Here is a 15,090-nt window from a genome sequence, read left to right as displayed (position 1 = left end):
GAGATACGGGTGGCCGTGGCGATTGCCAGGGTGAAAACGCGGTTGTCTAACCACGTGCGGGAAAGTGAGAACAGTGGCAGAGACTTCCACGCTTGCCACTTGCTGGTGATCAAAGAGACTCGGACAATGTCAGAGGGACCTCGTGTGACAGAACCGGTTGTGTCCACAGGGTTTGCGATTCCCGTGCGCCGCCCTCGAAAAGAAGGTGTCCTCTCTACCCAACCTGACGCGACGTTCGCCGTGCATGCAACGGTCATGCATGGGACCCGAGGATTCCCACACATTCTACAAAACATTTTGCAAACGTATCTCATTTCACTATGCGTATTGAACTTGCATCTTTGCTAGCAAAATGGGTCCACAAATAGCTAGGTCTACCTACAGAATAGCTTGACTGACAACACTGACCTCACTTGTTCACCTGAACAACTTTGATCTACATTGTCTTCTCGCCAGCTTAGTTTTTGTCTCTTCTCACTATATAACAAAAGTACAGTAGAACCTCGTTCATACGTTTTGGAAAAAATTGCGAGAAATGACTTACTAACCGGGAAAACGTACAATCCGAATTACAAAAAAAAAAAATGACAGACTCAACTATTGTTGACATCTACGTAATGCGAAGCTTCGCGCGGATCGTTGCGGAATGAGATGCTGACACGCGTTGAATTGGTGGTGCTCCAGCGGCCCGAGATGTGTTTTGTTGTTTTCCTATTGCGTGGTGTTTTAAGAGGGCGACTGGAAACTGAAATGAAATCGAGCTGGTGGGCGACGCCGGATGCCGCCGAAGCGAAATGTGATGCCCTCATCGGATGCCGCTGAAGCGAAACGTGATGCCCTCATCGGATGCCCCCGAAGCGAAACGGGATGCCCTTATCGTGCCGCCTGCAGCAGGGAACGGCAGCACGTTTGGATTATCGCCTACTAAAAGCGTGCAGTATGCTACCAATGGCACTACGTGGCACATGCTCTAAATCAAATAGGTGAAGATGCTTATTGCAATAGGTTTGGTGGCGATAGCTGTGAATGCGGCATGCCACGACCCGGGCGGAGATTTTCTGGTATGGGAATAAGAAACTGTGTGCGCCGTCGTTTTCACGTGCATGACTCGCACCTTTTCTTGTTCACATAGGATCTAGCGGCCGGAAAACGTATACCATTGCAGTCTGCTGCCGGGAACAGCAGCGCATTTCGGTTATCACCTTTTAAAAGCATGCGCTACCCTTCCCACGGCAACACATGCTGTGAAACAGATAGGTGAAGATGCTTGTCACAATAGGATTGGTTGTGATAGCTGTGAATTCCGCGTACGACGACCCCGCAGAAGGTTTGCTGGTTTATTATTTTCATTGCAAAATGAGAAACTGAGTGCGCGCCAGCCTTTTCATGTGAGACGGGCGGGTGAGTATTGTGGTTAAGCTGCCGCAGCGGTCACATATATACTGTTCTCAATCTTGTGCACCTCGCGCATTTTTCTTGTTTATATGGGTTCTAGTGGCCAGAAAATGTATCATACGATCGCAGTTTGGCGACATACTGAATGTTGGTGCCGAAAAAGATAGTGTTTTCTGGGAACGTATGAACCGGTAAAAATGAGCGTAACTCTATCCGGTCACTTTTTGTGTTCTCAATTGCGACCGTTTGCGCCGGGAAAACGTACAGGCGCGGCCACTGCTAGTGGTAACACGGCAACGCATGGCAGTGCTCCGAGGAGTGGCACCACCAGCGCCTCATGAAGTCTTGGCAGACAACTCACCATAGCAGACGGCTTGCCGGGATTTTCGTCAATTAATTTGATTACACCTGCGTCTCAAGACTTTGAGGTGGTGGCGCACTCCACGGAGCATGCCACAGGCTCCCATGTTCCCGCTAGCAGTAGCCATGCCTATACGTAACAGGAATGTATCAACGAGGTTCTACTGTAATATTAAGTTTCACGCTTAGAGAAGACAGTTTATCTGGTATTGGATGAAATGTTTAAACAACTTACAGTAAAGACAAAAAAATTCAAGGGATAGTTCATGTGCTGGCATGGCTTTTTTTAATGTACAAGCTTTTTTTGTTTATTTGCTTGTTTCAACTGAATTTTCATTTATCTATGCAGCATTACTGTGGTAAAGCTCAGTCTTGTATGAATTTTAAATTTCTTGAAGGCAGACAAATTGAAGAGTCATTTTGCCTACCTTCATAAAACATTTTTTGTGTGCTCGGTAATGCATGCATGCTTCATACTAAAAGCACAGTGCAACACACATTACTGCAAGAAATGTATTTGTGGTATCGTAGACTGACCTTCGGTGCTACATATATGTTTTATGGCGCTGTGGATGACTGCATTTATGTGAGCACTTACTAGCTAATCCTGAGCAGCAATAACAGCAAACCTGAAGTAGAGCCAGTATATGTACAGTTAAGTACTAGAAATATTGCATCATCTTGTATGGCTTTAATAGGGTGCTTTTAACATATAAAGTTGCAAATTTGGAACGGAAAAATGGCTGCCTCCATGGTAGGGCTACCGCAGATAATGCAAGATAGGCCTTGTTACCTTTAGTTCGCAAGAGTAGTTAAAGGAAGAGAAAGAAAAGATGAGTTAGGGGAAGTAATGCCCCTCCATCCATGCGTTGCCGTTACTTTTGCTAAGTAGTGCCATCTTTTCATGTGCGCCGCCGTTCCCTGATTTGTCACTCGCACCAGTACCATTTCCACAATTTATGCTTCTAGGGTTTCCGCTTCCTCTAGCTTTGCTTCCGGGATTTCCACTTACTGAATTTAAGCTTTCACTGCTGTTGCACACTCACGCCCCTACCTAGCAGTAGGGTGGCAAGCAGCTGTACTTGACAAGGGTTGATATTCGGCCTTGTTGGAATGGCATTGTAACAGGTACAAAACGCTTGAAGAAATGGGGATGTTGTGCTGTGTCCTCTGTCTTCGTCCCCATCTTTTCAAGTGTTTCGTACCTGTTAAAATAGCCGCAGATGATGTCTCTTCCACTCAGAACCAGAAGCTTAGATAATGCAAGTTCTGCTTGACACCAAAAGCTGAGGGAATGAGTGAGAGAGGAGTGTGGAGGAAGAAGGTAGGTTGGCAATACATAACCCTCGTTGGTAGAAACAAGTCGGAAGGGTGCTTAAGCAAGAGCGAACCTCCAGTAAAAGTGAGCTACGCTTCGAGTTGAAGTGGACATTGGCAGTGTCTCCCACTGCTGCCCCCATGTTGAAATTTCACTAGGCTTGTGCAAATATAATTTTTTTTCGTTTGAAGCGAAGTTGAAGTGAGTAGTAATTAGCATCATATAATTTCAAAGTGAACAGTTTCAATATTTCTGCAATTTGCACAAAACCTTGACATAAGAGCCAGATGTTGACAAATATAAGAAAGTTGGTTGTTTACTTGTTCAAAAGGAAACAGGTTCATCTCTGGAGTCAGTTTATTTTCATATTGCCGTTATTCAGAAATTTCCATGCAAAAATGCAAGTTGAACATTTCTTACAACTCCAGCTGCACAGAAAACTTGTTTACTGTTACAGGCTCATGCTTACTGTTGTGCTTCATTCTACTTAAGATCGTGTGGTAATTGAGGCGGGAGGAGCATTTGGTGCTCGCCCGTCGGGCATCGTCACGACCTTTACTGCTCAAAGCCGGAAGTTTATGTTATGTTGCGCAAATCCAGCTTGATTCTTCGCGTCTTACAGGTGAGCTTAAAGAGGCCCTGAACCACTTTTTGTCGAAGTGGAGAAAGGCATTTGAAGTGAAAATAGGCTATTTCAGAAATACTTTGCCGCAAAAAGTACTTCAATGCGTTCAGCAGAAGCTGAGTTACTGGCAATCAAACATGGCTTCCGCTGTGCTCCCGTTCCTTCTTTAATGCCCTGCACTGTGAAGGCTTCATGGGCAGTGCCCACAACCCGCCTTCTAAATGTGACCGTGGTGCGCAGTTCAAATTACATTTTGGATGTTAACGTAGACGCCATGACTTCCGCCTTTGGTGCCTACAACGCGCTAAACATATGCGAAATGCAGCGAAATGAGCCTCAGTGCGCTTAGCCAGTGGACTTCTGGCGGCACTCCGTGGCAGCCGCAGTATCCACGCCATGTAGCCGACTGCAGCTTGATGTCAGCTATCGGCCAATAGTAGCCGTCTAAGGGAATGACAAAATAAAGCATCCAGAAGAGAGTGAGGACAGGGCCTTCTGTTGAAAAGAGAGTGTTTGAGAAAAAGGGGACTTCTCGATCCACTTGCGAGCTCTACACATCGCGTACGACAGCAAAACTTGACAGAGATGTCAAGTTTTGGGTAGCACACACAGCAGCGTGTGCTACCCGCAGACTATGTTATTTCACCGAGCCCAACTGGTGGTTCAGGGCTACTTTAACCCGTTCTGTACTTCAAGTGCACAGACGCAAAATTTGTTTAAATTTAACAGTAAAATGAGGGTGTAGATTACATACGAATTTGGACTTCAGTGTGGCTCCAAGGCAGTGTGAATTTTGCCCTGAGGTACGGTTTCATCGCAGCATGGCCTCTGCTGCCGTGAAACTACCTTTAGGGCAAAGTTCACGACCATCAGTGCCGCTGAAGAGGTGAACAGAGCAGCTGGCCGAAGGTATAACGCGGATGATTCGTGCATCTGCTAATGGAGACTGTTTTTACAAAGCTTCAGGTGTTGCATGCAGTTATCTTTGCGAGATATATGCGCAGATTTCTTTTTTCTTTCCTGGGTGTTGTAAGCAGGGTGTGGCTGATGCTTGGAAAAATATGTATATCCGTTTGTTTTGAAAACTTCGAAGACAAATTCGAGCCGAAGTGAATATTGAATAGGACATTATTGAATTGAATATTTGAAGATATTGAATATTCGCCCAAGCGTAAATTTCATATAGTACTGATGCTTATTGTCTTACTTGCATCATGAATGAAAAATTTGTACAACTGAAGGAGACTGCATTTCTGCATTTGTTTGTTGAGTATGAGGAAATGATGCGTAAACTTCTCACAGTGAGCTGATTACAGTGAACAGCATAACTCATCATATCCGTTGCCAAAAATCATGATCACATACTGCTGTGGTCAGCGAAAAATGCACATTTATTGGTGGATGAAAACTCTAAATACTCGGACGTCAGCGGCATCATGGCTGTTGAGACATAGCTAATGCCCACAATATGCTAAGAGCAAATAAAGATGGGCGCTCAATCTAGCTCACAGGGCTTCTGGAAAGTTGGAGTGTCATAGTGATAGCACATTGCTTAGGCACCAGCTGCATCATCAGCTGACACGTGTCCACAGCATGGGCAACATTACGCTTGTCCTATCTCTACCACTCTTTTTCAAAATCCATTGTCCTATTGACGAAACATTGAGCACTTCTATTTGCACTGTTAATTGTCTTGACTGTTTCTGCAGAAATGGAAGTGGGACACCACCACTAGGGGAGTGTTTTCACTATTAAAAGCATGCTTTGAATAGAAAAAGAGCTCGCCTCACTTTTTATAGGTTGAGTGCATAAGTCCCGTTTTTGACCACGAGTTCATAGCACCATCAAGAAATAATCTCAATCCAATAAGTCAATTTGATCGACTTTTGGACAGTACTTTCACATTAAACATCTCTATAACTTCATCCAGTCCTGTATGTTCCTCCAAGGTCACGTTACTCGAGACATCAGTTGTTATCTTTAAAAGCTAGTATACTTTAAATTGTTTTTTAATGATTTGTTTCCTTTATTTATTTATTTATTTATTTATTGATGCAGGGAAGAGGTCACACCTTCGGAAAACCTTCAACAAGGTGCAACCAAGCCAGGAGACCATAGAACACTTCAAGCGTTCACCAATCTGGCAGATGGAGAACGAATTCTATGACTTTGCAGCCGAGCAATTCGAGTTCGCCAAGAAACGGACTTTAGTGGCTACTCAGGATGGGCAGCTGACAGAGCTTGGCCAGCAGTTCTTCTACGAGAAGATTCGACCTAAGTGATCAGTGATAGTGCAGTGTGTGACCCTTTGCCTGGTTTGAAGCCAGAACTGCCTTAATCGGGCAGATTTCATCAAGTGATTTTTTTCCCGGGGCTGTGCGAATGCTTGACACTGGTTCTTTGTATTGAAAGCCAGCATCAGAAGCGACAGGGTATGCAGGTACCAAAGCACTAATCGGTATGGTGTTTGGTGCTAGACATTGACAGCTGCGCACGCCTGCACAAGCCTTTTCAAATGTGTGCATAGCTCTGCTCTCAATGGGCAAAACATATGAAAAGAGAAAATCGAAGGTGCTTCAACATGCTGGTAACATTCTCATCATTAAAAAAAGATTAATTTTAAGTTCAGGACGCTCATTTTAGTGGCAGGCATTCATTACTGACACTTTTTTTTTATTTTGAGGATAATCAAAAGATGTAATCATTGAAATTCACAATTATTTCATGGGAGCAAGATGTCATCACTATAGAAATGTCTGGTGAAAGTAATTTTTAGTGCAATTGCATCATCATTAGTCAAACAAGGCCAAGGTAAACTGGCCTGTTTTAACTGGTTTGAAGTGCTTTCTAGGCAAGCACGCAGGCGAGGAGCTGGTTTAGTCTGCCTGCCATCTTTAGATAAATTAAAGTGGATCTGTTGGTAAGTGTTTAATTAGGGTTCAATGTTTTCATTTAGAGGCAAATAACAGCAAAAAATATGTATTTAACTAATTTCTGAAACTGGTTTTTAACGCCCACCCCCCGCCTATAAAAAAAAAGTAATGCAGAACCTTTGGAAGTTTTATTGTATAGAAGCTCTATACACTCACTGTAGAAGTGGTGGGCTTTAGTATATCGGGCAATAATGAAGTCCTACTGAACAGGAAGTCACAGGTGCAATTCATGACTGTGGTGGCCGCATAGAAAAGGGGGGCAGAAGGCAGAAATGCTCATGTATAATTTTTCTAAAGAAACCTGGGGGTGGGGGGGGGGGGTGAAGAATAACCCAGTGCCCTTCACTACGTAGTCTCTCATACGCATAGCTTTTGAACATTAAACCTTACATGCTATAATGATTATTGTTAAATACTGAAAGTGAAGACCTACTTTTCTTGTGACAAATGCTCGCTCAGAATTGTTTGGTGGCATTTTGCTGTTGCATTCTCCATGCTCCAGAGCAGTGGAGACTGCAAAGGAAAGCTTTCATTACTTTGACAGTTTAGCAGTGAGGGAGCCGTGTGATACGGTACTCGCTAGATGACGAGAAGTCGGCACTTGTCACACAACCAGTGGGTCATATATATTTTACTAAAGCTATACATGCACATCTACTACGGGAGGGGGGGGGGATAAATAATTAAAATAAAATGAACTCGTGTGTTTGGAGTGAAAAGAGAAAGGTTAATGTTTACACTTTCAGGGCTTAGTGACAAATTGTCACGTATACATGATATTATTTTCGTGCTTTTTGCACATTTAATCAGACATAAGCATACCCATTACTGTAACATACCATACTCACGGACATCTTACTGTGGCTATGAAGGGAAAGCTACAGAGGCAAAGCACACACGAGTGAGAGCACTTCTGAAAAGAGTCCCGCGTTTCCATCCACGTTAGTTTAAGCTGGGGAAGAGAATACATACACACCTTATTAGCAACAGTTAAATAAGACAAAACACACGACTGAATGCAAAAGTTTACCTATTTTGCATCTTTTCCCTTCCGTGTCTGGGCAAACCTGAAACTGTCGCACGTGGAAGCTGCGTTGATTCAGCGTCTGTTTTGAGCAAGCAAAAGCACTCCGAAACGCTGGCGGACTACGTGGCACGGTAACACGTGCAGAAGCTCCGCCCCCGTAGCTTTCCCTTCATAGCCACAGAAAGTTGTCCGCGAGTATAGTTACCAGTACTTGTGCTGTGCTTGTTGCCACTTCACAAACATTCCTTTAATTGCATTTTATCTGTTTCTGTTTCATCATAGTCGTATTGTCTCAGCATCACCATTTGTTGCTCAGTAGTAACTGCAACTGCTTCCCCATATGGGAAATGACAAAAAAGGAAGCACATAGGTCGCACCTAACACATCCATTTTGTTTTGACATGGTATGCATGTAACTGTGGAAAATCTGACCTGTTTTTATGTAAGTAATCAACAAGCAAAAGATAGTTTGTCTTAACTAATGTCATTGCTAAAAAAAAAAAAAAAACCCATAACTGCCTTGTGCAAGATAAATGCCACTAGAGCAATGGTAAATTTTTCGTCTGTAAAAGCTGGAAATGCTGAACCCTATATGGTACAATGCATCTTGCGCTCTGATATGCAGGTGTAGTTTTGAGCTGGTGTCATATTTGGACGGGGTGGAAAGTAGAATCCCTTGAAGCTGAACGTTGCCTTGAAGAAGTCTGACATTGCTAACAGAATCGTAAGGCCAACAATGGCCATTTATTTAGTGCATCTGCACTGTGGTTTGCAACTGTTGGGCCCCAGCTGCACTTTGGTTTAGCTACAGTTTTTAGCTTTGCCTACTTACTATGCTGCGGTTTATTTAGTTTACTGTATGTTGACTAAAGATAAGTTTTTAATTTGTGTTTTTTGCATACCCAGGAAAGGAACAAAGCCTTTCATCTAACCACAAAAAAGAATCCATGCAGTCTCAGTGCCCCTATAGGGGAAAAAAAAAGAAAAAAAATGTCCATGAGAAAGAGTTCCACTTTTGTAGCCCCCTTTCTCCTTCAGTTTCTGTTTTTATTCTTACATGTATCATTGTGTCTGCATGTCAACTTCAGTGCTTGCTTCCGATAAGGTTATTTGCTCACATCAACTTACATTAGATTCCTTGCATTAATTTCTGCATACAGTTCCGCACATTTTGTTGTGAGACGTGTTTTCACCTTGTGAACAGAATATTTTGAGACGTGGTTAAGGCCATAGTATAAGGCAAGGGTTTCAACTTTCTGACCTTGAGGAACCTCACCTGCCATCCTAGAGTGCAACTGAACTCCCCACCCTTACTTCTTTCCACCAATATGCTTTTCAGACAATGAGTCTTAAACACCATTCTTTCTTCTAAAGACTATCGAAGTGTGGATGTGGTGGTTTTAATTGTCAAATTCAAGCTGTAATGTAAAAATCCGCCGAGGGGGGTATGTAGTTGGATTCATTTTGACCACTTGCAGAACTCGGAAATGCCTTTTGCCTAACCCCTTGGTTCTGCAGAACCCAGTTTGGGAACCCCTGTTACAGGGGGCCCTATGACAGCACATTTTGCTTGTTGGTTGCATGATTAGGGTGTGGTGATGCTCTCAGCACATATTGAGAGCACATATTTTTCATTTACCTTGTGAAGGAACTTTGGAATGGAAGCTCTTGCTAAAGCAATGAAAAATACTTGGAACTCTTACCTCTGTAATAGCCATCGTTAAAAATTTTTGCCAATATCTTGTGGAAGGAAGTGTAGCTGTTATGCGAGTTTGTACAGGTGCGGCCACTGCTAGCAGGAAGACGAGAGCCCATGGCAGCGCTCCTTGGAGCACCACCCCTGACGCATTGTGAAGCTTTGGCAGACGACTCACTGTAGCAGATGACTCCCTGGGCTTTTCGCCAGCCGCTTTGATTATGCCTGCCCCAGGAGACTTCATGAGGTGCTGGTGGTGGGGCACTTCGTGCAGCGATGCTATGAGCTTCGTGCTCCCACTAGTAGTGGCCACAGCTGTACAGAAACCGAGATCATGGTGATGTCATCATGCAGCAGGGGCTTTAAGAAGCTGACATGAAGTCACTGGGATCATCTCCCATGCCTGCAGTGATTGATTAAAGGCACAGCATGTCATTCAATGTTAGATATACTAACTGATATATGAAGATTCGTTACAGCGCAACACGAGACACGGACAAAAGGAAGGTATAAAACGATGACACGGCGCTGATTCTCAACTGATCTTTATATTGAAGATATGTCTAACATATATATATAGGTGCCAGTTCATAACCATGACATGCATGAGACACAGAGATACATCGAGGCAACTCTGACCACCTGATGCATAATCAAAATTACCATAGGTAACGCAGTTCCTTGTCATGAAGAGTGATAGATGGTTCGCTGATACATGCCTTATCCGTAATCTTTATGTTGTAAGCCTCAGTGATTTCCCTTGTCAATTGGCTTGCATGTTTATAAATTACATTAGTTCTTTTAAAATAGGGGCGACAACCATATGACTTGCAATGCTCCGGGAGATGAAGTGGCGCAACCCCTTGAAGAGATAGCTCATGCTCCCCAAGTCGAACATTCATGCAGCGCTTAGTTGGTCCCCTGTACCCTTTACCACAACATAACGGCATGTACAACTTGCTTAACAAAAGTGATGTACCTATTCACATGGTTGATGGTGCACTTTCCCTTTACTTGCTTATCCTTCAGCATATTATCAACTAACGGGCATATGCGACCTATCTTATGTTTTGCAGAAAAACGAACATCAATGCTGTATCTTGAAACATCATTCTTAAGCCTATGCACCAACTTGTGTACATACGGTACTACTGCGTTTTTCTTTTTTTCTTCTAATTTAGTTTTACCACCTTGGTCATTTATACTTTTGACGCCACGAACCATACTTTCACTCACAGATGAAATAATCAATTTGGGGTAACCAGCGTCCAATAAATGATTTACCTGATCAGAAAAGGCAGCCTTCGACATATGAAAACATGACTTCTTTAATGCAGCACTTGGGATAGTCTTCACTATAGCCTGCTTCACTACCTTAGAATGACCGGATTTATAGTTCAAAATGGGCTTAACCAACCTGGGATCATATTTCCAGCACACATGATTTTTGCCAAAGGTTAACGTCATATCAAGAAACTGCAGTTGATGATCTTTAGGGACTTCAAAGTAAAATCAAGGCCCATGCCATGCTGCCTGAATACCGTCAAAATTTCATAAACACCCTCAGGGTGAATGTCACTGTTAAAAAAATACTGCATAACGAAATCATCAACATAGCAGAAAACCTTATTGGAAAGCTTAGCAAGGTGGCCCTCTAGTTGCCTATCATCATTGTGACATTGTTCACACAATGATGAAGAAGTCTTCATCAATGGTTGCGGTACCTCAATAGAAGCCTTTCTTGAACTTCTTTCCTTTTACTTGAGATCTACCTTTGTTTCATGGAGATGGGGTCTGTGTATATAAAAGTTGGGGGGTATGCATTGGCTCGTGTGTTGCTCTTATCATTAGTGACATTTTTCTAGGTTATATTAATACACCCGTGTACTTAGATTTATGTGCACATTAAAGAACCCCAGGTGGTCCAAATTATTCCAAAGACCCCCACTACAGCGTGCCTTATAATCAGATCGTGGTTTTGGCAGGTAAAACCCCATAATTTAATTACTGTAACATTGAAGATTGTAGAAAAACTAATTATTGTTTTGAAATACATTAGTTCCAAAAAAAGAAAGAATATTTATTGAAGAAGTAACAGATATTTGCGAAACAGACATTCCTGTGACCACTTGAAAAAAAAAAAAGGCAAAATTTCAATATATAAAAAAAATTACTTAGAGGAATTAAGAATATACATTTCAAAGATGAATGTTCCAAAAACACCTAAAACATGTATGCAGATCTGGGCACTGTGGGAATTGGTGTACGTGAAGTGTGAAGTTTTCGTGAGCCAGCAAGGCAAAGTAGTGGATTACGTCAAGAGACGCGCTGCAGATTTCGGTGATGAACATGTCTCTCATCCATCATGGTGCACCTTGCAGAGCATGCAGAAGTATTATACAGCATTAAAACATGTTGAATCGCAAGACACAGTGGGCTTGACCTTGTAGAAATGTGCCATAGTATGATGGGAGATGCACAACGGATTTCGGCAACAAATGCCTCCCGCAACTTCTATCTTTATTGTTGGCTAGACGGTGCGTGCGCTCACATTTTATATGTAAATTGTTGCTATACAACGCACCAAACGTGCCAAACAGTTTCTCTCGTGGCTTGCACAAGGGAAATTTGTAAAGGCGTTTTATTCTCCCACTTTAGGCATGCATCCATGGCGCAATGGTTAGGGCATCAGGTGTGAGTGCCAGGGGGACCAGGCTCAAAACCAACCATCCAGAATTTATTTTCTTATTTTATCTATATAGCCAGGTGTCAAGGTAACCCTTTAGGTCATATGAAGGGCCAATGCACCATCAAAGTGGGGAAAAAGCCAAACAAAGCTATCGCTTTAAAATAATCAGCACACAAATATTCTCAGTGCACAAAACAAAGAGGGTAGTCTTTCCGGTTCCTGGTCCATGCAGTGAAGTTGTTCCTCTAGTTTGTAAGTCAAGTGTAGACTGTCCATTTCTGGCAGCAAACATTTTGTATTTCAGCAGACCTTCTAGGTGGCCAATCCTGCACTGAGGGTCGGTGTGTTTCAGTGTCCCTCGTAGCTGAGCAAACGAGTGCAGTGAAGGATGAAAGAGCTAATGTGGAGTGCAGTGAGTGATGAAAGACTGCGATATTGAATTGAGCATGAGGAGGAAAGCAGAGGAGGAGGGTATGGCGAAAGCATGAGACAAAAAGCATAGTGCCGCATAAGACGAGCTCTGCAGCGGCGATGCACCAGAGTACTGCGCGTCAGACATATGGAAACAATGAGCTGCAAGGTCTCTCTGTGGCAGCTGCTGTGAATCGCGTTCACGAATCATTGACATGCTGCCTCTTGCGATCTCCCAATTAGTGAGGCAGTCGCGCCACACTTCACTCCGTTTGCAACGTGCCGCACGAGACAGCGTTTTCGTGACAGCATATACATATATTGAAATGAAAACTTGTATAGAGCTGTGCTGAAACTTCATATTGGGGATTATTGTTATCGTTGGTGAATTTTTTTGTTTGACATTCGGCCCCAGATACACAGCTTGCAGCTTTACCTTGTCTTCATCTTCCTGTGTTGATGTTGAAGTTCTGTTACTGATTTTTGAGTAGGAACATCTTGGTGATCTTAACTGTCGAGCCTCAGCAGCTGCAAGACAGGCCCCATTCTGAAAAACAGCTGTTAAAGCTGGCACTTCTCTGAAACTGCAACAGTTCTAAATGTTGTGCAAATGACCCGCTCTGCATGTTGGACGTGCAGCAGACTAATGGAAGTGCCTGCTAGAGGAATTGAACAACTTGGAGTCAGAACCTCTGGTAGACAGCTGCCGACATTTTCTTTTAATTATGACCCTTCATTGCTTCCAGGCTGTAAATGGGACAATTTGATGTTGTCCTCTTACTTATTGCTTGTGCTCTGGCAAAAAATATGATGTTGATGTACCATAATCATGAACTGCATACATATTCTTTTTTTCAGAGATGGCAAAACAAATTTTTTGGCAAACTTGTATGCCTTAGCTTACCGAAAGTTCTGTAAAAGTTGGTTTTGGTTCATATGAATGAGCATGCCAGTGATAGAGGGTTATGTTTGAAGATTTGGAATGCACCATAAGATTCACTCCCTGTCTGCTTGTACTGGCAGTGCAAATATTCAGTGAGACAGGACTCCGGAATCTTAAAGGAATGTTGCAGCGAGGTTCTGCCAAAATTATTTTCTGGTCTATGCAACTATTATGTTGTACGCACGCTTTGCATGTAGTGAATGACAGTGCTTAATTATATCAGATTTAAAAGGGGCTCTTCTCCAAATGCCATCCTGATTGTCACCCACTGGTAAATTTAATCTATTTTGACCGTCACTGAAAATGTGTAAATCACATACTCTGTTTTCTGGGGGGGTGGGGGATGGAGGGGAGCAACACTGTTTGGAACACTGTAATCAACGTAAAGAATATCATCACAGGACCTCTTTAATTTAGTCTTGTCTTTCATTTAATTTGTTCCTCAGCGGTAATTGCTTGGTGTCATTGCTGTACAGTAGAGACTGTCAGTGTTTATGGCGTAATCTATCTTTACTAGATTTTTATGCGCTTGTTTGATATGGTCTTGTTGCTAAACATTTCACTCTTTGGAGGCAACATAATGTATACTTAGAGCAAATGCAAAGTTTGTTCTATCATGTATGCATTGTTGTCCGGATGACTCGGCATGATTTTAGTGGCCTATAGGATTTTTATTCTTCATAAAAATGCCGAGTTCTTGTGTTCAAAATGCATATTTGTAACCTTCTAAAGCAGCTCAACTTTTTATTATTGGAATTTCTTTATGCAAGGAAACATACATACACTTAAAGTTGTTTGTTACATGTGGTGAAAACATCCAAAATTGCATTTACACCATTTGCTGTCCGAAGGAGAAATATGGGGTGTGGTTGTGAAAGACTGAAACTGGTGTCTAGCACCAAAAGATGCCTTCCCATTGTCAATATATATACTAATTTTTCTCTCACTCTGTTTTGACTTGGAAAGCAAACTATTGCATGTTGCAGTGACTTGTAAAGCAGTGGGTATTACAGAAGGGAAACTTTTGTGTTGTGCACCTCAGTGGATGCCATCATGTGGGTTTCTTGGAGAATTCAGCCTGGTTGCAAACTGTAGGTAAAGCATTATTTTCCAAATGTGAGATTGTGACATGCTGCTACATTGTTGTCAGACAGCTACATGTCCAGCATTCAACTAAAAACACCCTGAGACAGTGTAAGAGCTTAGAACTAGTACTTAGTGAAACTGTGACATCCAACTAGGAGTTAAATATCGGTAATTAAAAACCGGTAAATAAAGTTGCCACACAGCAGATGAAGATTGGCCCAGTAGTATGCAGTGCAGCATCCCAAAACCAGCATAGTTAAAAATGTTTCATGTTGTGTGAAGTGGCATGTGGCTTGTTGAAGTGAATAGCGTACATTAACGGACTGTGTGTCCCGAGGCATTGATAGAAGGATGTTGTGGTTATTGTTCGAGAGTCAATTATAACTTGCAATTTTTTTCTGCTCGCCTATGTTGTATCACACCTTTATCTTGCAGTAATTTGAGTACAGTATCATGCTCTGAGGGTGAACTCTGGCCGTTCGTTCATGCTGTTTGGCATCCATCAGTAGCAATTTTTCACTTCAAACACCTTGAGCTTCAGAAGAACTGCGGCAAGTTGACACAAAGGGCTGCAAGCGCTGCTTGCACTTTGGTGCAGTACAAGCTA

General features: G+C 42.6%; 1 protein-coding gene across 2 annotated transcripts in view; it reads left to right on the top strand.

Moving 5' to 3' along the window:
* Window positions 1-14,886, top strand: part of Hs2st (Heparan sulfate 2-O-sulfotransferase) — a 45,426-nt gene extending 30,540 nt beyond the window's left edge. For both annotated transcript variants that reach the window (XM_075685648.1, XM_075685657.1), the window contains exon 7: window positions 5,757-14,886. In XM_075685648.1, coding sequence (XP_075541763.1) covers window positions 5,757-5,980 — 224 coding nt within the window. In that variant the 3' untranslated portion in view covers window positions 5,981-14,886. The remainder of the gene's footprint in view (window positions 1-5,756) is intronic.
* The last annotated feature ends 204 nt before the right edge of the window (window positions 14,887-15,090 follow it).

This window comes from Dermacentor variabilis, chromosome 1, assembly GCF_050947875.1.
Source record: "Dermacentor variabilis isolate Ectoservices chromosome 1, ASM5094787v1, whole genome shotgun sequence".
NCBI lineage: Eukaryota > Metazoa > Arthropoda > Arachnida > Ixodida > Ixodidae > Dermacentor > Dermacentor variabilis.
This window is presented reverse-complemented; position numbering and strand designations above follow the sequence as displayed.